This window comes from Barbatula barbatula (assembly GCF_947034865.1).
Source record: "Barbatula barbatula genome assembly, chromosome: 16".
In the NCBI taxonomy this organism is placed as follows: domain Eukaryota; kingdom Metazoa; phylum Chordata; class Actinopteri; order Cypriniformes; family Nemacheilidae; genus Barbatula; species Barbatula barbatula.
In genome coordinates this window covers 20,657,711-20,681,788 of record NC_136779.1, presented here as the reverse complement: position 1 = coordinate 20,681,788, position 24,078 = coordinate 20,657,711, and the positions used below count along the sequence as shown (strand labels likewise).

The following is a 24,078-nucleotide window of genomic DNA, read 5'->3' as shown; positions in this document are numbered from 1 at the left end:
AGGATAAGGATTATTTTAATATCAGAAAAGTGGACCCAGTAGCTTGTTTCAATTTTGATGAACGTGACACAAGAACACAAAACAACTACTGTTATGATTTTTTTTAAATAAAATATTAACCGTCACGATTGATGCTATTCTGATGGCGCTAAATTGAAATCAGTGCTACATATAACATTCAACCTCACTTTATAATGACTTCACTGCTACTATTAAGTTGAAGGTGAAGTGTCATAAATTGAATCTCTAGTTGCATTGTTGATCTATGTTGACTATCAAGTGAAGTCCAAAATAAACATTTAAAGGTAGATATTGGCATGTGGGTTTAGCAGTACAAATCTGTAATAAAAACACCAGTGGAGAAAGACAATACTATTGATTGAATACACTTACGTGCATTATAATTGGTTTTCTCCTCCAAAAGACTGTAAATACGGATTGGGATTGTCAGTCTCATGTTTCCACCATCAGGCCACGTATCTCTCTTATTTATACATTCTAATCCCGATTTCATACCGCCGTAATGAAAAAAACAACCACAAACTGTGCCAACTCGGCCATATCCACAAGTAATTCAGTTATGAAAAGTTAAAACAAAGCCACTTGACACTAAAACGTGGATCTCGAGAAGCAAAGTATTCAAAAACGTTAATGTTTATATGAGCCTGTGAATATATCAAACTATTTCATGCACGTTGGTACTGTATGATTCATAGAGCAGTGTCTCAGTGCATCGAGTCCATGACATACATTTACACTTTAATGGCTCACAGGAAGAATAGCAATATTACATAAAAAGTCCACAATTTCCATAAAACCACAAATCAGAAAGATCTGGACAATTTGCATATAAAAAGTACATATAAACATTTAAAATGTACAATTTGTTCAATCATGGTAACAATTCCTTCAATGTGATTGCATAGACTTTCACCATTGGATACTGATGCACTGATTCATGGCATGAAAACTGGGTTCTGAAACTGATTTAAATACAAAAACCCAATGTGGATATATAAGGTCACCAAACACAACTCCTAAAATAATGACTGCTTTTAAACCATGTCTTAAAACCCTGTCCCGTCTGTAATGTTGGCCTGTAGCTTCATTCGAACAAGCAGCTTTCAATTTGGTTTCAATTCAGAACAGTATTAAGGGTAAACTGTGATCTTCCATCCATTTTAACGGCGCTGACATTTGAAAGGTTGGCTTTGCATAGTGTCCAGGCAGACATGGTCAATTTTTCCCTCGTTCCTTATGCAGAAATATAATCATGTCATTGTTTGGGCTAACATCAAAATACTCTGAAGTACCATTAGCACGTATAATATCATTCTTTACTCTTTAATTTTTCACACAGAAAAAAATATATATTCAGTTAAGTACTCCATAAGGAATAAGATAATCAACCATTTAAGTCTGATTGATGAAAACGTGTGGATATTAAGATGTGTTTTGACGTGGTTGAACGAAAATGATGAATAATGTATGAATTGCCCCACTGAACGTGTCTCGACGTCAAATAAATACACACATCTTGCTTTAAAGAAGTGACGTATTAACTGAACGCTGGAGTTAACAAAGGGCAGACGTTGTCATTTGGAACAATGGAGTCATTGAAGGGCCGTTCATCCACCCAGAGGCCACAGCTGCTAATATATGGAAATCAGATCACATTCTTCAATTCGGTGAAGTATTTACTCCACAACACTGTGTTCAGTGTTAGCAGTGTCTCAGTGCCTTCCAAACAGCATAAATGATGCTTTCGCAGGCCAATCTGAAGGGACAACAAAACTGGTTTGTTTCAAACACACTTTACAAAAAAATAGAAGATTATCTTGAAATAGTCTGTGGCAAAAATATGCAGCTGAAGTGCATACGTCTGCTCAGACCCTGACGACATGCACGTTTCCACATATTAAGAGCGTTTTTATAAATATGAACGTTGCTGTCGTTTTCTACGTACGAACATTCTACGCTCAAATTTGTGCCCATTATCTTTTCTCTTTTTTGGAAGGCACCCCTTTACATCAAGTAATACATTGTATACATTACCGCAAAGAAAAAAGAAAACAGCTTTCCCTCAACAGACTTGTTTTGACATTGAAAAGTATAATGAAAATATACAACACAAAAGATAAGCATCTCCTCAGGTGGATCTAATAAAAACTGTTACTCGTGAAACACACGATACATATTTCTGTGTTCCATGTCCCGATTCAACCCAAAACCAAGAGAAATACTAATAAGTAGCAGTTTCGTTTCATTTCCATTACCATTGTATTACATTCATTTTTACTCCTTACAACCAGCCATTGCACAATAATAAGAACTTCATATCAGCAGTAACAAAATAACCATACGAAATTCAGGAGTAAAACATGCAGTTTAGTGTAAGTCTAGGGATGCACAGATACAGATTTTAACAAACAACTATGGCAATTCGAATATAAATACCATGTGGTATTAAATTCACTGTAAACCATTGCTTGTTCCAATTGAACTTTGTTTTGTCAGATATTGAATTCTCTTAGAGAAAACAACTTAGCATTATGCAACAGACAAAGTTATCAATGAACTAATGGTTGGTTATAAAGTTTCATTCTTTTTTTATGCAATAGCCGATATGCTGACGGTTTAAAAAGAATCCAAACAAGTCCGATACAGCAGTACATCTCTAATCTAGATGAATTACGGGAATTAATATTTGTAATATTAAAATTTAAAGTGTAGAAAAACAGTGTCAGAAAATGACTTCATGGTCTCGTTCATTTGCTAAATAAAACTTCTTTTGATTTTGGGTTGAAATAAGACATTTTTTTGCTGTACAACTGCTACCAAGCCAATGAAGATGATTTATTATCGTTACTCAAACAAGAAGTTTTAAAATATGGATATGTCACAGAGGAGAAATGTTAAATCTTCATAGCCAGTTGCATTGTTGAACACACCACTCGCCAGTTCGGCTGGTAATAATGTCTCTCTCATTCATCGGCACTGTAGCCTAGCTGCTCACACCAGACCTTTACACAATGAACAGAACCGCTTCCAGACGTCTGTTCTGTTCAGATCTCACGCAACAGTCTGGACACCACAGTGTGTACGGTCCTGGCTCCTAATTTAATTGGACCTCCAGAAAAAGGAGCGATGCGTTTGTGAGATGCCAACCATTAAAATCCAAACAAAAATCCTTATAGAACTTTATAACATACATCCAAAAAACATCCAGTGTGTTATTCGTCATTCAAGTAGTCTTACAAAGTCGTACCATCGATGTAGTGCTATGTTTATCATTAAAGTTCATCTTTTTGGCGTTTCAGATCCAACACAGAATGCTACATGGGTTTTGTGAGAAATCTTTCCTATTGGCGAGAACGTCCTTTGAGAAACATGTCATTCACACGTCAGTACATTCATCTCTGTATTACTCCTCTCAGGCGTACTCGACCTGACCACTCCAAGTCTCTGCTAAGCCCAGGTATTCTGGGTTTTCTGCTGTGGGGGTCACGTAGCCATTGGGCCGCCTGTGAGTTGTACCGCCATTTATGGATGCTCCTGCGACGGCCTTAGCTGCAATATCATGATAGTACGGGTTGTCGAAGGCGGGCGAAGCCGGCGTGATGTTGCCCATAGGCACCAAGTATTCTGGGTTCTCCACACTGTGGCCTGTACACAGACCGTTAATAAATCGCCTCTCTCCCACCTTGCGCGGAAGTGTGCTGGGACGTTCCGACGGGACATCCTGGTTCACGTACTCTAAGATCAAAGTATAAAAATATAGTTAGATGAGTCAGCATCTACGATGGGAAATTTTAATGTTGAATCCACTTATCACTCACCAGGTTGTGTGTGCGCTCCACGTGGAAGCGTGTGTGAAAGGAAACCATGAGGCCCGTCGGTCTCCAGCTCTCCGTCAATGCCATTGGGGATGGTTGGGTCTTTGGAGTAGCGCCCAGGGCTGGACGGAGGACCGCTTTCCTCCACGTCCCCATCCAGAAACACAGAGTCTGATTGCTCACCCACTGAATGGTACGATGTGCTCCGTACTAAGGAGGGGTATTGCGTTCCTGGCCACATCCCATTGGCTGTTGCCCCCATAGGCAGGGTCGGGTACTGACTCTGCCCCAGCGTGCTGACAGAGGAGTAAAAACCTGTGCCGCTCGGCATGCCGTCCGTCTCTAAGCCTTGATCTGTGCTCTGAATGAGAAAAACACAGCCATGTTAAAATGTCTGATGTGAAAACGCAGAAGCGAAAACTTAGTTTGCAGGTTGACCCTTTTTGTGTGTAATATGTAAAACCCAAAGCAAGAAACAAAAGGGTGGGTAAATGATAACGGAGAGTGAGAGAGAATAAAAGCGTCTCTGACCCGGTGTGATTGATGTCTGCTCGGTCCGTTCGCCCTGATTTCTCCGTGTGTGTTGAAGGGACCGGTCTGAGGCACCAGATATTCTTCTGCATCCAGCAACTCCCTCACGTTACCCCCCTCTTCTTTCATCAACGTGCGAAAGAATGCGCTGTCAACTGGACTCAACGGACTCATCTGCTCGTCGTTCTGCAAGAAAAAGACAAAAATGTATCATCTCGATGTATCAAATCAATGATAGAACACAATTGCGAGATGTTTCTAAATGAACCCACATCAATGACAACGTAACGCGAAGGATCGCGTGCCATATTGCTGAATTCGGTCACGAGCTCCTTGAATCGTGGTCGACTGTCTGGATCGATCATCCAACCTGGTGAAGATGATCAAACAATTATTCAAATAATGCATAAATAAATACTTCACAGTTACAGGTAACAGGGTTTCCTCTTTAAGCCAAATTTCTAATTCCCTGACTTTTCCCTGACTTTCACTGACTAAAAAGCTGAATTTACATGACCTATAATGAATGAAACCCAGTCTTTGAAGTGGTAGTCTTTTAACCAAACCTCTTGAAATGTACATTTTCCTGGCATTTAGCCTTAGTTAAGAGGTACAGATGACTGCATTTGACTTAAGTGATTGGCAGGTGCCTAGCGGGAAGGGAATAAAATGGCGCTGAAGATGCAAAATGTGTTAAAACACCATAAAAATACAGTCTAGAAAAATTACATTTTGATAAATGCAAACTAAATTTTAAAGTGACAAAAAAAATCTCTGATGGTCCATGACTTTGACAAAAAACATAAAATTCCATGACTTTCCATGTCTGGAATAGACCTTTTAAAATTCCATGATATTCCAGAAATTCCATGACCCGTGGGAACCCGAGGGTAAGGTCCATGGACAAAATTTTGCTTTAACAAACTAATTAATGAGAACACAATTACGGTCTACGGTAGATGTTTTTCATCCTCATAGAAACAAGCACTCACATTTGACCATGATCATGTAGACATCTATGGTGCAGTTAAAGGGCTGGGGGAGTCTCTCCCCTCCTTCCAGCAGTTCTGGAATGTCCCGAGCCGGTATGAGGTCATACGGTTTCATGCCAAAGGTCATTAGCTCCCATACGGTCACCCCTGAGACAAAAAGAGCCGCAAGGTTATTTGAAACCAGAGGCTTTAAAGCCGGAGAGAAAACGTAACGTCATGCGGATACTGACCGTAGCTCCATACGTCACTCTGATGGGTGAACTTCCTGTGTAATATGGACTCCAGCGCCATCCATTTGATGGGAACCTGTTACATATAATATTCATGATCCATCATCTCAAAATACATGTATAAAAACAGGATAGATTTACAGGCCAAACAGAAGGAAGCTGTTTTCATTATAAATATATACACAATATATTATGATTTTACAATATTGGTAAAAATAGTTCCATGTTATTAATAGTGATTTATTAGTTATGAACTAGCACTCACAATTTAAAAAGCAAAATTTTGGAGGATATAACATTAACGTGTGATTTATGTAGTAAGTCATTGGGTTCTCTGAGGATGCTGTGTTATGCCCTGTCCACACAAACATGGGTATTTTCATAACCACAGTTGTTTCTATGCGGATTGTCCGTTCATCCATATGCAAATGCAGTAACTGGTCAAATCAACGTTTTTTTTAAACTCCTGCCAGGGTGAAGATTTTTTGAGTTTTGTTGAAGGCCTTAGGAATGCGTGCCGCCATCTCCTTTGTTTGACGTCAGATTCCAGGCTTCTGATTGGCCAACACAGATTTGTGGTTAGGGTTATATTTCGACACCTGTTGGTTTGCCATGCTCTTGACAGCGCTTCATAACGTTTTTTTTTTAACGAAGGAGAAAAGGTCTATAAAAATACCTGTGTATGTTTAGACGAGGCCTAGAAAGTAGCTACTTAGTATGTTCACTCTAGATAGGGAGGCAGCTCACTAGGTTTATTTACACACACACACCTTTCCTCCGTCAGCGTGGTATTCCGTCTCATCTATGTCTAGCAGTCTGGCCAAGCCGAAGTCTGTAATCTTCACATGGTTTGGGTTTTTCACCAGAACATTTCGAGCTGCAAGGTCTCTGTGAACCAGCCTCACGTCCTCAAGGTAACTCATTCCCTGCGAACACAAACACGTGATGTGTCAGGTATTAAACATTCATGTGCGAGATCTGAAAGCTACAAAAAGGGAAGGATTGTCCGATTAACTACAGCCATCAGTGTGACATGTCGTAGATGTCTTACCTTAGCGATCTGAACACACCAGTTGAGGAGGTACTGAGAGCCGATGTGGTCCTTGTTCTCTCTGACGTACTCCAACAAGCATCCGTACGGCATGAGCTGAGTAACCAGCTGAACCGTTGAGGTTAGACAGATACCCAGCAAACGGCACACATATGGGGAGGCCACGCCCGCCATCACATATGCCTCCTGAGGACACAAAACGCTAACATGTGAGCACATGGACAAAATACATACCGGACCCTTTACGCTGGGAATATGAGTTTTCTATGGAAATATATGTTCATGTTTAAAACCAGATTAAGAGTCAGACATTCTTTTTATCAAGTTTGCTTTCTTGCTCCGAGTTTATTTACGTTTATTTAGAATTTCAATTGTTGCTATATTCCACCTATAATGTAAACACAAACGTTTATTCTGGATGACATTAATCACGGTTAAAGGGATAGTTCCCCCATAATCGTTCGATATTTTCATAAAACATAACGTCATATTTAATAATATTAGCCAAACTGTGCAGCCTCCTTATACTTCCCGATCGTGAACTCTTAAGGTGTGTTCACATAGAGCGCGAATGAGGCGTCAAGCGCGAGTGATTTACATGTTAAGTCAATGCAAAGACGCGATAGATGCGCTTGCGGCGCGAATGGCGCGAATGACGCGAATGAGGCGACGCGAAACGTGCGAATTGAGCGTTAGCCGCGCGAGTTGAGAAATCCGAACTTTGGCGAAAATTCGCGCCGCATTAACCAATCAGGAGCCATTTCGCAATAAACGGGAGCCGCTTGCCAGAAAGCCCCTCCCATGACCCCTCCCATAGGGGTCAGTTGTAGCCTGGGGGTTAGAGCATTGGGCTTGTGATCAGAAGGTTGCTGGTTCTAATCTCAGTGCCAGCAGGTCATGACTGAAGTGCCCTTGAGCAAGGCACCTTACCCCTGATTGCTCTGCAGTAATGTGCCACTGTATATAAACTACTTGTAAGTCGCTTTGGATAAAAGCGTCTGCCAAATGAATAAATGTAAATGTAAATGTAAATGACGCGAATTTGACGCGTGAATGAAGCGAACTTCACGCGCGAATGAAGCGAATTTGACGCGCGAATGAAGCGAGTAAACACAAAATGTTCAAGCGTCCAACTACTCGCGAATAGCGCGTTTTTGACGCCTCATTCGCGCTCTATGTGAACACACAGTTGGTGGACCCCAGAGACGCACATCATATGAAGCAAAGAGGGCTGCGGAATAACCAAGCAATCTTCTTTATGTTTCTAAAAAATGTCACTTCCATTTGGCCTGGGGGTGAGTAAGCCCTGACTTTTGTACTTAATTCAAATAAATTAACCAAAGGTTCACTAACACAGGCTTAGAACAAATTTTCACCGACTGTAGCTATACAAGCATCAACTACAAATGATGGAAGGAACGTAAGCTGCTTGGTAGCGTACATTTCTTGTGATTATCTTAACGTCTCTGACGTCAAACTAACCCGGGTGCGCGTCAGAAGGGCTGATGTCAAAGCTTTCCTGCTGACTGCAATATATTGCCATGCACACATACTCAGTTATTAATAGATCAATAATATCATGGTAAATGTAATAAAAGAGGTTTCCTAGTGACATTGTTAAAAAGTCAAATCATGCACACTCACGTCCAGGATTTCTTTGTTGGCTTTGGGCGAGGTGTTCTCACGCAAAACTTTAATGGCCACAGGGATCTTCACATGCTCGCCATCAGGAGCCCAGATACCCTGTTGAAAAAAGGGAGACTCATAATTTATCATAAAACATCATAATATAAAAAGGTAGGTGAGTAAATTATTCTCTTTTTTGGGCTTCCTGTAGCTTATCTTATAGATATAAAATGCAAGAATGCATTACCGAATGTAAAGACCCAAATGACATAATTTTTCTGCAGGTTAAAGAGTGATCAGTTATGTGACATATTCACCTTAGCAAATACATTGAAAGTTTAGCAGATGGCAAAATTAAAATTGTGTAGATTCATGACATGAAGCGATAATGGAGCAGCTATCATTCGGTTGAATTATTAGTACTCTCTCCAGGTATTACGTGCCATGTATTACCTTATAGACCGTGCCAAAAGCTCCAGATCCCAACACCCTGAGTTTTCTCAGCTCTGTCTCTTTAAGGATGCGCATTTGAGCCTGATTGGGCAACGCTCCACTCGGGGTCAGCGGCTCCACCAGCTACAGGGAAAAATTGACGGTTCATTAGACAACAATAACCGCCATGTGATGTCAAACAGACTTTCAAATTGTTGCCTTCTTAGTGAGCTTCTTTGGTGAATTCTAAAGCAGCACTGCTTATATTCTTTGTAGCAATCCCAGAATGAGCTAAGTGGAAAAAAATATATTATGGTATAACAGATGCCAAAAAGGGTTGGTGAAAATAGTTGCGCCAATATTTGTGAACATTATATCGGTCCCATTTTTATACTAAATGAAATGCATTAAAATTACAATGTGGCATGAACGTAACATGGCTTTTTTGTAATACTTTCATTTACTATTAATTCTAAACCAATAAAAAAGAGATGAGAATGTCCTGTAACAGGAGGGACATTTTAGTCTGTGTCAAATGGTAAAAACAACTCTGGTTAAAATGACTACACCATAATATCCTAAGCTGGACCAGTATATTTGTCTTACAGTTCGACAACCCCTCCCTCAACTGAAATGATAAAATCATTGAAAGTTTAGCATTTTTTATGGGAAGCTCTGAAAATGGCACCCAATAGTAGGAACGAGCCATATGACACAGCGAAACACCTCACCTCGTGCTCCTGCAGAATTCTCCTCATGGTCTCTTTGCGTTTCTGCTGCTTCTGTCGACGCAGGTAAAACACCAGCAGTGCCAGAAGAATGAGAAAGAGAAACACTCCGCCGAGGGTTATCGCGATTGTTGTTCCAGGCCTGCATAACAAATACAGCAAAAAGGTTGTTAAGTCTGCAGCTACAACCAGATTGCTCACTAGAGTTTGTGGAAGAAACACGTCACAAATGACCAAAGTATCCAGCATACATTTGAAATATCTTACCCGGGTTTCTGTTGGATAGGGCATCCCCGTTCATCCAGTGGACACCTGGCGGTAAACACGAAACAGAAACGAAATCATCAGCTGTTCGAAAGACATGCCGTGGGAATCTTTCACGAGCTCAGGCAGCGACTCACGAGACGGTGCAGTTGGTTTCGCAGGGAAGACAGTGTCTCGATTCATTGAAGTATTTCCACACAGTGTGCTGATCCTCCTTCACTCCGCTGGGACAACGCTCAACACACACATCTCCATCCTGAAAGTGGACACACTCCCTACACTGATGCGCACCCTGGAAAAACACACATACACAGTAATGTAAAAAGAGAATACTGTTATTGATATAACTGCTATGGAAGTGACATTAATATAGATGACAATGCAAGTAGTTATGCATTTAAATCAATCTTATTGGCATTCACAAATCATTTAACTACATCACACAGATGTATTATGTATGAGCTTTTTAGTTTTTTGCAACAGCACACGTCTATGCCAAAGATTTGTGAAGTATGGGAAGACTGGATTGTGTTTATATGGTTTTGCAATCTTACTGGGCCTGTACAGGAGGCAGAGCCATTGACTGGTCGACACTCTGGGTGGCAAGAGACACAGTTAGTACCGTCTTCAAACTCCCGCACTGACCTGTGGGAAATGACAAACAAACACTGAGACTTTCACATCTATAAAAGCAACATATGAATCTACATTCAAGAATGAACCTTAAAATCTTTCTGAAAGCACAAAATCAAATTCATACTGCACTCACCCCTGTAGGACATTACACTCCTCCACACACTCTGTCCCACGCTTGTAGTTCACACACGACACGCACTGACTCGGTCCCGGGCCCCAACAGCCAGCATCCGCACACAGGGGGTCACACACTTTCCCCTCGGATACTGGACGGAGAGAAAATAATTTCTTGTTTGATTCTTTCCTAACAACATGGCCAACAGCAACACAATACGTGCAAAAGCAAACAAGCAAAGATAAACTAGTGTTTTACCGCAGGTTTGAGGATCTTGGTTGTTGTTGCTGATGAGGTTGGGTCCCTGTGTTGGGTGGAGCAGAGAGTTCCAGGGCACGGAGGAGGCGTAGCACAGTTTGGAGTTATTATGAATGAGAACTAAACCTCCGCTGACACTGCGCAAGGAACGCATCCCGAGAGACTCGATCTGCACAGACTGAATTCCCAGAGAGAGAACGCCCCTGAAAAGAGTGAGAAATGAAATGTAATGTGTGTGTGTTTGCTATGGCATTGCAAAACAAATTCTGGCCTATTGATAGGGTTTTGTTAGGGTGTTCTAGGTTCTTGCTATGGGTGCTCTGAATGGTTGCTAAGCTGTAGTTGAAAGGGTAGGACTGCTAATGCAAAATAGTACACTGTCAAATCTGTGAAACGCTAGTCTAGTCTAGATTTGGCCTAGCTTTATGGTCTAATGCAAGTTAAATGGATTTGTGCACGTTTTATAAAAAAATAAAGGCGCACTTATATAAAAAGTTTATATCAAAAAGTCTTATCTATTGAACGATTGCTGTAGGACGTTTAACGCAAACTAATCTATCAAACCTCACCTGTTCTGTCATTTTCTAGTTTGACAAATAAACTGTGTAAAATGTTCTAACCTTTCATATATCACTTACTTTATATAACTATGTGCAAATCATTTTCACAGGCAGATTACTTCAAACTGACTCAGAAGGTTAAAAGGAATGGGGAAAGAATGTTTGTATCACGCAGCAGGTGTAGAAGATAATCATTAACCTTTATAACTAACTGAAAAGCACAGGTCTGATAAGCAGCCAGAAAAACGGTAAATAGACTTTCAAACAAAATGTGTGTCAAGAATGGATGAGGAAATAGGAAATGTGGACAGCAAAACAAAAAAGGATCGAGCATTACAGAAAGGTTGATATAGAGCCATAGAGACACGGTAATACTTACTTGTAAAGCATTCTTCCTCTGATCACCTTCAGGTTCTCAAAAACACTCAGATCAGGCAAATCTTCTGGCCATGCATCAATGTACAGATAACCTGAAATTCGAATAAAACAAAATATTATTTGGATGTCTAATGCATTAATCCTGGACTAGTAGGCTTGTGTTTCCTCTATGATGTTTGTTCATCTGATGATAACCGTGATAGTAACCTGTGATCTCTTCTATCGTTTTCAATCTTTCAAGGTCAGTCCGCTGTAGTCCAGATGAGTTGGTAGCTGCATCCCTGTATTAAAAAGACAACAGATGTCTAAAAATACCACCATCAAAAATGGATGACTTAAGAGTAGATTCAACGTTTTAAAAGTAGAGATCATGTGAATACGGTATGAAAATTCTGCCATCGTTTACTCGTCAATGTGTCGTTCCAAATTTTCATGACTTTTGAGGGAGTCAATGCATTTTACAAATGTGAACGTACACAGTGTCTAAAAAAACATGCCATTTGTGCAGGTATGATGAAAGAAAAGGAGGATAAACGTGCCCAATGGATAAATAAACACGTCATATAATGAAAGTCTGAACATTATTCGCAATCACATTCAAAACAGGAAGTGTTGCATATTTAGATCGACATTCTGCTATTTGGATTGCTGTGCGTGTGGATTTCTCGCGCGCATTTGTGGATCGCTGTGTATGCGTGGATCCCTCGCATTTGTAAATTGTAGTGCGTGCATGGTTTTCCTGCTAGCAGATTGTTCTGCTAAAGAAAAAAGAAGATATTTGGAAGAATGACAGTAGCCAAACAGATATCATCCCCATGCCATAGTAGGGAAAATAAATACAGTAGTATAGGAGGCGATAGGGGATGAGATCAGTTTTTTTGTGTTTAGCACAAAAATCTGAGGGTGAGTAACTGGTGGGTGAACTGTCCCTTTAAGGAATATACAGTACAATTAAAAAAGACAATATCCCTTATATTTGTGTGCATGCTTTGATATGACCTATTAGTAACAGCAACATTAACAGTATAAAAGTAACAAAATGCAATAATTAACACTAATACAAAATAACAGAAAAAATTATGATGTGGTAAAAACTGGTCCGTATCCTATTTATACTGTTTGAATCTGGCCCTCAAAGAAACGGAGTTGAAGACCCCTGCCTTAGAGGATTACAAGATGTTGTCTCGCCTTGCTAATGTTCCTAACATTCGATTCGACAACCAAGTCCCAAGATGGAAATAAGAGCATTTATACAAAGTGAAAAAAACACGATTCTGAATAAATACTGACCCAAAAATCTTTTTTGGTTTATTACTTATTACTCGGCATGCTTACCCTTTAAAGGAATCTGAAAGAAAAGCCAAACTGCCGTAGATCTTCTTACAGCCACTGAAGTGGCCAATGTTGCTGGTGTCCACCACCGATACCCCCTGCAGGTTTCCCATGCCAATCCCATAACACACTGCACACACACATCATTTATACATTTAAAATTCAGTCTTAACACTCGGCTTAGTAAAGTCCCAAACACACTTTACGCAAGCGTGTAGACGCCCAATGCTACAATTGTACAAGCTTAAGGCTGAAAAGCCTCAGTACATCAGGAGTAGGAGGGTTATCTCAATGTCACATTCTTGACACTTTTCAAAACAAAACGAACAGTTGGAAAGAATTTCAGACACATATACATGCAAACAGACCTTCAGGACAATCTCCTTCACACTTTTCACATTTCTGTGTTTCTTGACCATCTGGTTGGACGTTGATAACCTCCTGATTAGCTTTTGGACAGACCATGGTACAAGCCACCTCCATGGCCAAATAGTTATCTAAAAAGAAGATGACACGTGTACGGTATAAACCTATTACATTATATTCAATTGCTAATAATGTTAACTACGAATTTGCTAGTTAAAGGGTTGAATGGTTAAGACATACGTGGACACTGTTTCACACATGTCGCTCCAAAGCTGAACTTTTTGTCCTTGTTTGGTTTGGACTGGAAGGACATTTGGTCATAGATGGTGGGTGGGGGGCAGTTGTCTTTACATGTCCCACTGTCGTTAAAGTGACGACAGGCCTGCAGATTAAAAAACAAAATGCCTTTAAAGGGGAAGCAGATGGCCAAAGCATGTACATGTATGTCATTGCTAGAAACGAGACGTTTCTGATGTGTGGTTGTGTCTTTACCAGACAGTCAGAGTCTTTCGGCCCTGTACACCCAGCAGCACACTGGACATGACAACAGTCATTGGGTTTCGGACCCTTACAACGCGAACAGCCGGATGAACACTTCACATAGGTCACTGGAGAGACAAGCATCATTTATCTTAACCAAGTTAAAAGTGTTTGCCACCATATTGAACAGCAATGAAAAGCGGTTAGGCCCTGAAATATTTTTACTACCACCGCCTCCTCAAAAAACATGTCAATCATACTCACAACTTTGGCAGTCTTGATCTGTTTCCCCCCAGCATCCGCCAGGCAGACAAGCTGCGGAACATTTAGGACCTAAAAAAGGAAGATGCAATCAGACCAATAACAAAACTATGACGTAGTACAGATGTTTGTGATGAATAAATGTAAGGTCTGCTCTAAATAAACTCACAGTTCTTTGGGATATCTTGAAGATGCCAAGGTTTGCTCTGGTCTTTGTAAACGGTGTTTCCCCAGTCGATCCGAGGGAAGCAAAGTTGAGGGTTGTCCCAAATAGAAACCCCGCCAAGCAGAATTTCTGTGAAAGGCAGCAATACGACAACATTACATAGTTCAGTTGAATAATAGATTTCCCGGACAACCAAGGCTAAAACCGTCACCACAGGGTTATTCGGGTATTGCGAGTCATCTTGACCTAACTAATCATTGCCTAAAGTCAATATAAATATGCCTAATAAATAACATACATGAGATTTTAGTTACCAACATTGGACCTCATTGACTTCCGTTGTATAAACACAAAACTTCAACATATGTTCCTTTTTGTTCTGCAGAAGCAAAAAAATCAAGCAGTTTTCTTTGTGAACTATCCCTTTAATTACAGCAGTCCGTACCTGTGAGATGCTTGAGATGGAGTTCTCTCAGACCGGACCCCGCCTGTCCGCTGTGAAAGTTGTCATGCACTGCAAGAGCGTAGCTGGAGTTATAAAGCTGACTGCCTCGAATGATCCGTAGACTGTCCAGAGGAATCGACCGCACGGAGACATGAGCTATCAACACATAGCCCTGAACTTCCACTATCCCCTACAGACCAACAAAACAAAAGACACGTTTCATTTCTTTTGCATATTTGTTTTTTAAACTTTGAGACAGTGAAAAGTGATCTGATTTGTATATTCAGATTGGTATATTGACAATCATTATTGATCACTGTTTGATAACCATTCCCGACATAAGTGCTTGTTTTGTCAGCGTTCAATTCTGACACCAGTGGAAGGATAACAACATTTATGAATTTAAATGATGATGTTCTGTAATATGCAGTATTATGCAAACACATACTGTACATAAAGACGCAAGCGAGAGGCTCATTCATACCTGCAGGAAGGAAAGGTCTGGGTTGCCCTGCAAGTGTGTGATCTCCAGGTTACCGTGAACCACCTGGCAGCCTGTGTACAGCAGTCTGAGCATTTCATAGTGATTCTCATGACTGGAGGGTAATGCCAACTTCATATCTGTCCCGAGACATACTGAAAAACATAAACACACATACGCATCAACAGAGGCGTTTACAAATTCAGATGTAACCAAGTCTATAACCTGTTAGGTATAACCCTCATTTGAGCTTTAATCTCGAATAAGGTGTAACGTATAACAACTACTCATATAGATATATTTGATTTAATGAGGGCTAGATCGCCCCGAAATAAAAATTCTGTTATCATTTTTTCACCTTCTTGTCTCATTTGAAACACAAAAGAAGACATTTTGAGAAATGTAAATGAGGGTAGTAAGTGTTGTTCTCCAAAATATATTTTTTTGTGTTCCGCAGAAGAATGTCAAACAGGTTTGGAATGACCTGAGGGTGAGTAAATGGGGAAAGCAAGTCATGTTGCTAATTTCTGTGGAATGGATTGCGATAAGAAAAAAAACGAATTCTGTGGAACACTGTGGAGTTTTTCATTGAAATTCTGAAGCCTAATACTTGCCGTGGGTCTGGTTATCCTTTAACATACAGATATCTAATAGCCTAAATAAGATTAGCCTTGTTTGAATTCTTCTCAAAATGCCAGAGAAAATAGTGAAGAATGCAGTCGAACAAATACAAGTTTTTCAACACACAAGCAAGTCACTGCAAATAGACACGTTTGACACTCGAGGGTCATGTCACAGAAGAGAACAGAAAGATCTGCTCTGAGACCGGTGTGCTTGTTGATATGTAGTGGCACATTGGCCTCATTCACAAATCTTGTCAGAAGGGATGCAAATTTTGGAACACTTTATTTAACAGATCAAAGAGCAATGCGCGAGTTACTCATTTGTGACCCTTGAGATTTATACAACATCTGAGCTTTTTAAATAAGCTTTCCATTTCTGTATGGTTTGTAAGGATAAGAGAAACAACAATTTAAAGCGGATGTAACACACACAGTTTCTCACACCAATCTCATATTAATCTTGAGTACCTATAGAGTTGTATTGCTTACTTTGTATTTTCGAAGAGTCTTTAGTTTGATCAAATTTATAAAAGACAGATAAAGCTGTACGATTATTTCTGGAAACAGACGACCTCCTTGAACGGGTGCATGACGTTTATATTGACGCAATTGGCAGACGCTTTTATCCAAAGCCACTTACATTGCATTATCCTATACATTTGTTTCTAAGTATGTGCAATCCCCTGGGATCCAACCCACGACCTTAGCGTTGTTAACGCCATGCTCCAGCGTTATATCCATCGTTTATATAACATTCATCACCGATTCACCATTGGTGGGCGTGCTCTTTTCAATAATGATTGCCATGGTTGACGCGTGGGCATGCTCCTTCATTTTGGTCTCACGGGTTGTTCTTCCCAAAACCTGTACGAAGCCTGGAGGAGCGAATCGTAAACAGAAATACTACTTCACTCGTCCAATTCGTTTTTTTTGACAAGTTGACCATCAAGGATGAGAAGCCAGCACGTTTAACATTGTAAAGAAGTCAGAATGCATGAAACACTGTTCAAATCTGGAATCAGAAGGTACAAAAGAATCTAAATATTGAGAAAATCGCCTCCATCAATGGCGCTGTAGAAGGCCATTGCGCAGAAAAAACTGATTTGTTTTAACGCTGTCTATTGTCTTGGCGCTGTAATGACATTGTGGAGATTAGATGAAGCCCAAAGTAGAAATGCTAAGCTTTAAATCCATGTCAAACTTTTGTAATTCCCAAAGAGCGGGAAGAAGTTTGTAGGTTTTTTTCCGGCCATTTTTGTTGGCGATTTTGCTGCCTACACTCACAAAAATAAAGTTTTGTTATAATTACGGTAGGAAATTTACAAAGTATCTTCATGGAACATGATCTTTAATATCCTATAATATCCTAATGATTTTTGGCATAAAAGAAAAATCTATCCTTTTGACCTATATTGACAAATATAGATGGCTATTGCTACAAATATACCTATTCTACTTATGGCTGGTTTGCAGGTCCAGGGTCACATTTTTATTAACTGATTGACCAAAAAGCCTCAAATCAAATGTGTGACACCAATCGAGAAACAGAATTCTTTCACTTTAAAAAATCCGAAGATGTCCAAAATACTGTTATGTTATGAGGAAAATGTCTGGCAGCGTTGCAGTTTAAAAAACATAACAAAAGAAACACAGTACTAAGTTTCAGTGACAGATCCTGGAACAGGTCAAATAGTCAGTTGACACAAACATACAGAGATAGAGAGATCACGCAGACTCACATTCTGCCTTTAACAGCATGAACAAACTACTCTCTGTAGTTATTTATACATTACTGCACCTCACACTACAGTCGAGCTGAGCTTGACAGTTTTATTAGCATCTAATCTCTCTGTCTCAGGCTTTTCATTCTATTGTAATAGTGTGTAGACACATTTACTATCTCACTGGTCCGTCTGGTCTTATTCCCCCCAAAATATGATGTCAATCGTGCGCTTTCTTTTGCTATTACTGTAAGGAATAACTTCATACTTTGGTTGTTTGGAAAAAAACTGGGTGAACCTTCTGCTAAACGTCTCTTTGTTCAGGAAAGAGATGAAATAATTTAGATTTTGATGAAATTATGATCGAATTTAAAGTTTGGGTCAGCTATCCCTTTACAGTGTGAAACATCGTGAGTTTGTTGTTGTTGTAATAATCAGAATTGTACAAACTGATGGGACTGAATAATAAGTCACTGTGTTTCTCCAGTTCACGCTCTCTTTCCAAGTTCCCTTCCTCCTCTTTCAATCCTAATAACATTCCCTCGTTTGTGAGCATCCATGTGTGTGTGTGTGTGTGTGTGTGTGTAGCGAGAGCCGACTGGTGGCCTTGAATAGAAAACAACTCGATTCCGGCTCTGGCGAGAGGAACTCTATTCCTCTCCAAGTCATCATGCACACAAAGCATGATTTGTTAATTATTTTTTTGAATATAAATTAAATTTATTGGATCTAAGTCCTGAATTGTAAATGTCCCTCTAAAATCTTTGGTCCCCTTCTTTGTTTCTCCACCCCTTTTTCCATCATCAGTTTTTTTTGCCAGTTTCACCTTTATTTAGTTTTGCTTTTTTCTTTATATATTTATTGGTGAAGTTTCAGCAGACACTTTAGTTCATTAAACTAAATATTTATTTATTTATAGTTTATTTGTAGTTATTGTTTATGCTCTTGAAATTGGATAATATACTCTATATTGGGTTTATTAGATATCTTGCTGTATAGATGTCAGAAGCTGCATTGGTCGCTTGTAAAATCATATTGTAAAGACTATTCGACACCAAGAAACAATTTAAACAAACCCTCAAAAATAGTTTGCACAGACAGAATATAAATCAGTGCCCTTTACTTGTGCTGTGATGCAAGCTGCCACACCTCTCTTGGTGTAAAGCCAGACAGGAAGTACTCACTAGTGTGCACTGTCAGCTGCCAACTTCTGGTAACCGCTGCTGTCACGGAGACTGAGTGTTCCGACAACAACAACACGAACAAGAGAGTACAACCTGAACTTTCACAGCCATCAGAGTTCATCTGCTACCTGACCGACTCTGACCTGAGTTATACTACGAGGTACAGAGCCATTATACCCTGACACTGTGTCTACATCAGACGCTCCAGGTGCGACGAGACACGACAAAATACATTAGAAATGCATTACATCCCATTATAATTTCAAATTTTGTCCACAAAAGAGAGAGGCAGACACATCTTTTAAACCTTTTTTAACATTCAATACGACACAGCGAGATAAGATCAACAACGCTGAGATCAATAATGACGTTCCTTTCTACGGTTGGCTCAGTCGGGCACTAGTTTGAATATTTAGCCCTCCCAACATTATTTTCTGACCCCAACACAAAGAAGAACATTTTAAATAAAAACCCATACATTTATTTTGCTCTGAGAAAAATGTTACTCTATATTTGAACCGATACAAACTATCACATCTTCACAGATAAAAAGGTACTATAAAAATTATTTATCGGAGAAAATATATACTTATTTTTAACAGATAAAAAAATATTGCAAATAGATGACACCCCATATCACCATTGTACTTGAAAATGACAGATTGTGCCGCAAACAACACTGATTTTAACACTTACTGATGCCTGCGCGACTTTTAGCACAGCCCAATATATCAAAATGATCGTAATAAAGCAAATAAATTAATAAATTAACTTTCTCAGATTAGGTTTTTTTTCCTTTACATGCATTTTCTTATTTTCTTAGAATTAAAAAATATTATGCAAACTTAAAGCATTATCATATTGCATTATAAATTGCATTATTTAGCAAGTTATCACACATTTTTCCTCAATATAAAGTAGCCATAACTGTAACAAAACCATTCTCACAATTTGAACAATACCTCACCTGTTGAATATTTTCATATTAGATGTACAATCAATTACAACAAGATTTAATACCTCACAGAAAAACAAATATTTATTTTTGCTAGGCATCAACAAAAGCAAGATTTAGTGGCAATGTAAGACGGGGCAGCTGGCCACCCTCATCATCAGTCCCTGCAAATGTGCTTTGGTTGTGTCCCCTGAGCACTGACCTTAAATTCTAAACACTCAACAAGCCAATGCATCAAAATCAATAAAACTTTCAATAACACAGCAATGACTTAAACATTCAATTAAAACTACACATAATGATTCTTAGTTCAATATCTGAACACAGGGTGTAGACAAAAGATTCACCGTTGCTGTTAGTGCTATTCACCATTAAAAGTGATTGTGCAGAAAAACACCATCATTTTATAATCATTATGTTAATTAAAATAAACAAGTGACAGCTTTTAAAAAACATTTCACTGCGTTTTTTTCCACACACATTCTATTCTTACTCTCGTACAGAGTCAGGCACAGAACAAACAAGAATTACTCAACCGACCGGATGAACCGGATATGGACCAGACCATGTAAGCCTCTGCGTTTGTGAAGCATGTATTACTCCGTTCTGACACACTGCTACAAACATACCAGAATTATGTGCATACATATGCTAAAACCATAACTAATGCATTCAGGCATTCCTAAAGAATGAATGACCTTGCACACAGTGTACTGGCAGTCCTCCTATAGGTAACAAACAGCCTTAACGTCATTGATAAAGGTGTGACAGCTGTAAGTCTTAGTGTTATCAGTCATACACAGTGGCTACGTCCGAAATCGGCCACTTTCATACTATATAGTAGGCGAAAATGAGAATGAGTCATGCATAGTATGTCCGAAACCTCAGTGTGTAATAAACAGTGGGCGAGAAATACTCGGATGGTCTACTACTTCCGCCGAGATTCGTGAGTGTGGATTGGATGGAAATTTATGTATCCCATGATGCCACAGGACATGAGCAACGTTCAAATTTCTAAATTAAATTTCTAATTTAAATTTGTAAATAAAACTTTAACGTCCGTTTTTAATGTAAATGCCAATAAGTGAATTTCTCGTGACAAATTATGTTTTTATCAACGCTCGCGTGTAGGTTGTTGTTTATACGTCATAGGTCAAAGAGCATACGGGTCACATGACCATAACACATGGCGGACGCATCTCCCACTCATACATAAAATACTGTGAGCTTCAATCAATCTCCAGTAAATTTGCCATGTAATTGTACAGTGACAGTATTACAGTATCGCAGTATGCACTTTCTCTAGATGGTGGATGGATTTACATTTATGCATTTGGCAGATGGTTTTGTTTGAAGCAACTTACAGTGCATCATACTATAAATTTGTTTCTTAGTATGTGCAATCCCTGGGCTCGACCCCATGACCTTAGCGTTGCTAGCGCCATGCTCTAACCACCGAGAAACAGGAAAGCTGGATCAAAATGAAAAAAGCGGTCTTAAAAGGATATATGTCATGTATATGTAAACACTACGATCAAATCATTGTTTGAGCATCACAACATGCCAACCACTGAACCAATTTATTCGTCAAACCGACGGAAAAATCTTTTAATGACATTTTTGTAAACCCTCATTATTTTTGCGATTCCGCTAACGCTGGATTAATGACACATTTCAACAAAAAAATGAACCGAACGCTTTCAACAACATCACACATTTGTGTTCTTTTGAAACACAGGCATGGAAGTTTCCAAGTTACATATCTGACTGTTATTGTAATGGTCGTGTCATTTGATATGTGAGGACGGACAAATGTGTGTCAAGACGGTTTGCTACAGGCGTCTAATACAGGCCGCACAATTTATCAATCTGGAAATCCATACGTTTGCCAGACTGCTACTTTGCTTTTAGTTTGTCAAAAATGATCACCGTTTATCCATATGGGATAATAATCTACACTGTAATTTGCTCTTGCATTTAGCAGGCGTTTTGCCCCAGGTCTGCTCACAGAGTATTCAAGATGTGCATTTATGTGTGTTCTGGGGATTTATCATAGTAGCACAAATGGCTTTATAATGTCTTTGTTCTGTTCAACACAAAAGAAGGTATTTTGAAGAATGTAGGAAAGCAAACAGTTCTGGGGCACCACCATTGTAATTTTTCCTCCCTTGGTAGTCAATGTTGGCCAAGAACTGTTTGGTTACAAGCATTTTTCCAAATATCCTTCTCCTAGTTTTTCAGAACAAAGACATTTAGACAGATTTGGACCAACTCCAGGGTGAGTAAATGATGCCTTTTCTTTTTGGGTGAACTGTCCCTTTAAGTAAACCAGCGTTGTATTAAAAGTGAGACTACGAAAACACTTTACTGTAACATTTATGATAACACAATTAGTCAATTCAATGTTGTGATAGTTCATTATTCAAATAATTTGATGTTGGTGCTTTGTGTCAAATACAATAATTTAATTTGCTCAAATCTGATTTCGTTTCATAGATAAATTCTTCATAGAGCAGAATCTGAGAAACACTGATAAGGCATATCACAGGCAGCTTTGCACACTCACAATAATTGGTAACAAGTCAAGTAAACAGACTCGCTTCACCATATCAGAAGTATCAGTAACCTTTGCATATGCCAAATCACAGAATCAGATAAAACAACAACAGAGAAACAGCTTTTGCTTTTATTTTGTACGTAAGGTCCGCAGCGATAATATAAGGATCCATGCCCCCAATGCCGAATCAATCCTGATTGCCTGATTCGATTGTGTTTGTTAGCAATAAATGCTTTTTTTGCAGGTTGTTGATGATCTCAGCACCTTAATGGAGACTGCATGTTGAAAATATATTTGCATATAAACAAATGCTGAAAGCACATGGTATGGTGCATGCAGTTATGTTTGTTACGTCTGAATCACAGCCGTCACACAGTTACACAGAAGTGCTAAACAGACGACCTTTGGAATAACTTCCATTCAACAAGCAGGGAGGAGTGTATGATTTCCTAAGAAAACAAATTCCCTTTACCAGCATGTTCATAAAGACCAGTGAAAAGTCAAATTCAGAACAGTTTTATGTTACTTGCGAACATTTGTTGTGCAAACCATAATAATCCACAATTAATAATTGATGCGTGAATTCAAGAGACCCAGCTATTTGTATTATGTCCATACCTTATATCTCACGTTGATGTTTTACAATGCCCTGTTAAACATGAGTTTTTAACAATAATAATTTAAACAATGATACACTAACCAAAAATAACACGCATTGTACTAAGATGTTATGTTTTTGCCTATTTTGATTTATTGATTTATTATGAGTATGCAAATCTTTGAATACCGTGTTGTGTTATGTCTGTGTATTAAAGTACTATAAACATCACACTTTCTATATACCGCCATTGTACAACAGCAAATTAAAATTCACTGTAGTAGCCTATAGACTGTACTTTAGAAAAGATGTACTGCATGTTCTGTAGTAACTACAGTCAACCAATAAACTGTAAAGAAATAGAAAAGTATGTAATGTAGTATTCTTGTAATAATCGGGTTCAAGAACATTGGGATTTGGGAACTGGACTACAATTCACTAGTAGAGTTTAAGTGCAGTATTTGTATGCGTGTAATAGTGTTTATAAACAAGGGAAAAGGGTTTTCATTGATGGTTCCGATGAAATCTGCATTACATCCAAGTACTTTAAATAAAAAACTGCAGTTATTTCTTTTTAAATGAAACACCAGTGATTTATGCGCTCGGGTTGTGGTGTTTACGCGCTATTGTCCAGCAGAAGTTGCAAATCAAGTTTGCGTGACATACTTCACCCACGACTGCAGTGTGGAAAAACAACGACGGGGATTTTCTCAACGTATCCGCATTAAACCACTTGACATGAATGAAAGCAGCACACTGTATAAGAGTAAAGCACTTTAACTCAAGTGTATGAACTGTACTTAAATCTCAAATTCACACGCGACGAAAAGCAGTGCGTGTGCGCGTGTCACAGAATCTCCACGGGAACGTGAGCTTTAACGCCGAATTCCTGCTGTCGTTTCTTTCTAACTTCAAATCCGCGTCGTATACGTGTAATAAAGTAACTAATACGGAGGGAGAGTTTGGGAATGTGACCCACCTTCTCTGGCTGAAGCGCCAGTAATGCCCAACAGCAGCAGGACGCGGACGAGCCCGAAACTTCTGCGCGTCTCCATCGATTAATCCTCCATTAGTCCATAATCCTGCAGTTATTGCACGGATCCCATTCGACGCGTGGAGTCGAGCTTTATCAAATACGAGGGTTTTTTCTCTTGGTTGTTTCCCCAAATCCCTCAACTTCCTGACAGGAACGAGAGCGCCCAACACTCCAGAATGTGCGCGTGTGCGTGCGTGCGTGCCATAATACGCGCGCTCCCGCGGAGGAGTGGCGGT

General features: G+C 39.4%; 1 protein-coding gene across 1 annotated transcript; it reads right to left on the bottom strand.

Annotated features, from left to right (window-relative positions):
* Positions 1-640: 640 nt before the first annotated feature.
* erbb2 (erb-b2 receptor tyrosine kinase 2) lies at positions 641-24,058 on the bottom strand. The gene is made up of 27 exons (XM_079476408.1): positions 23,786-24,058; positions 15,172-15,323; positions 14,688-14,877; positions 14,246-14,371; positions 14,080-14,148; positions 13,828-13,943; positions 13,576-13,717; positions 13,338-13,466; positions 12,973-13,099; positions 11,845-11,918; positions 11,639-11,729; positions 10,700-10,902; positions 10,460-10,592; positions 10,245-10,335; positions 9,828-9,982; positions 9,694-9,738; positions 9,430-9,568; positions 8,720-8,842; positions 8,285-8,383; positions 6,641-6,826; positions 6,360-6,515; positions 5,590-5,665; positions 5,360-5,506; positions 4,640-4,737; positions 4,368-4,553; positions 3,840-4,197; positions 641-3,756 (listed from the first exon to the last, which is right to left on the bottom strand). The coding sequence occupies exons 1-27, from the start codon at positions 23,859-23,861 to the stop codon at positions 3,434-3,436; spliced, it is 3,810 nt and encodes a 1,269-aa protein (XP_079332534.1). The 5' UTR covers positions 23,862-24,058; the 3' UTR covers positions 641-3,433.
* Between the last annotated feature and the right edge of the window lie 20 nt (positions 24,059-24,078).

Coding starts and splice junctions, on each gene's coding strand:
- erbb2 (XM_079476408.1), bottom strand. CDS start 23,861: ATGGAGACGCGCAGAAGTTTCGGGCTCGTCCGCGTCCTGCTGCTGTTG. Junction 4,738..5,359: donor CTACATGATCATGGTCAAAT/GTGAGTGCTTGT, acceptor CATCTTCACCAG/GTTGGATGATCGATCCAGAC. Junction 3,757..3,839: donor TGGAGCGCACACACAACCTG/GTGAGTGATAAG, acceptor CTTTGATCTTAG/AGTACGTGAACCAGGATGTC.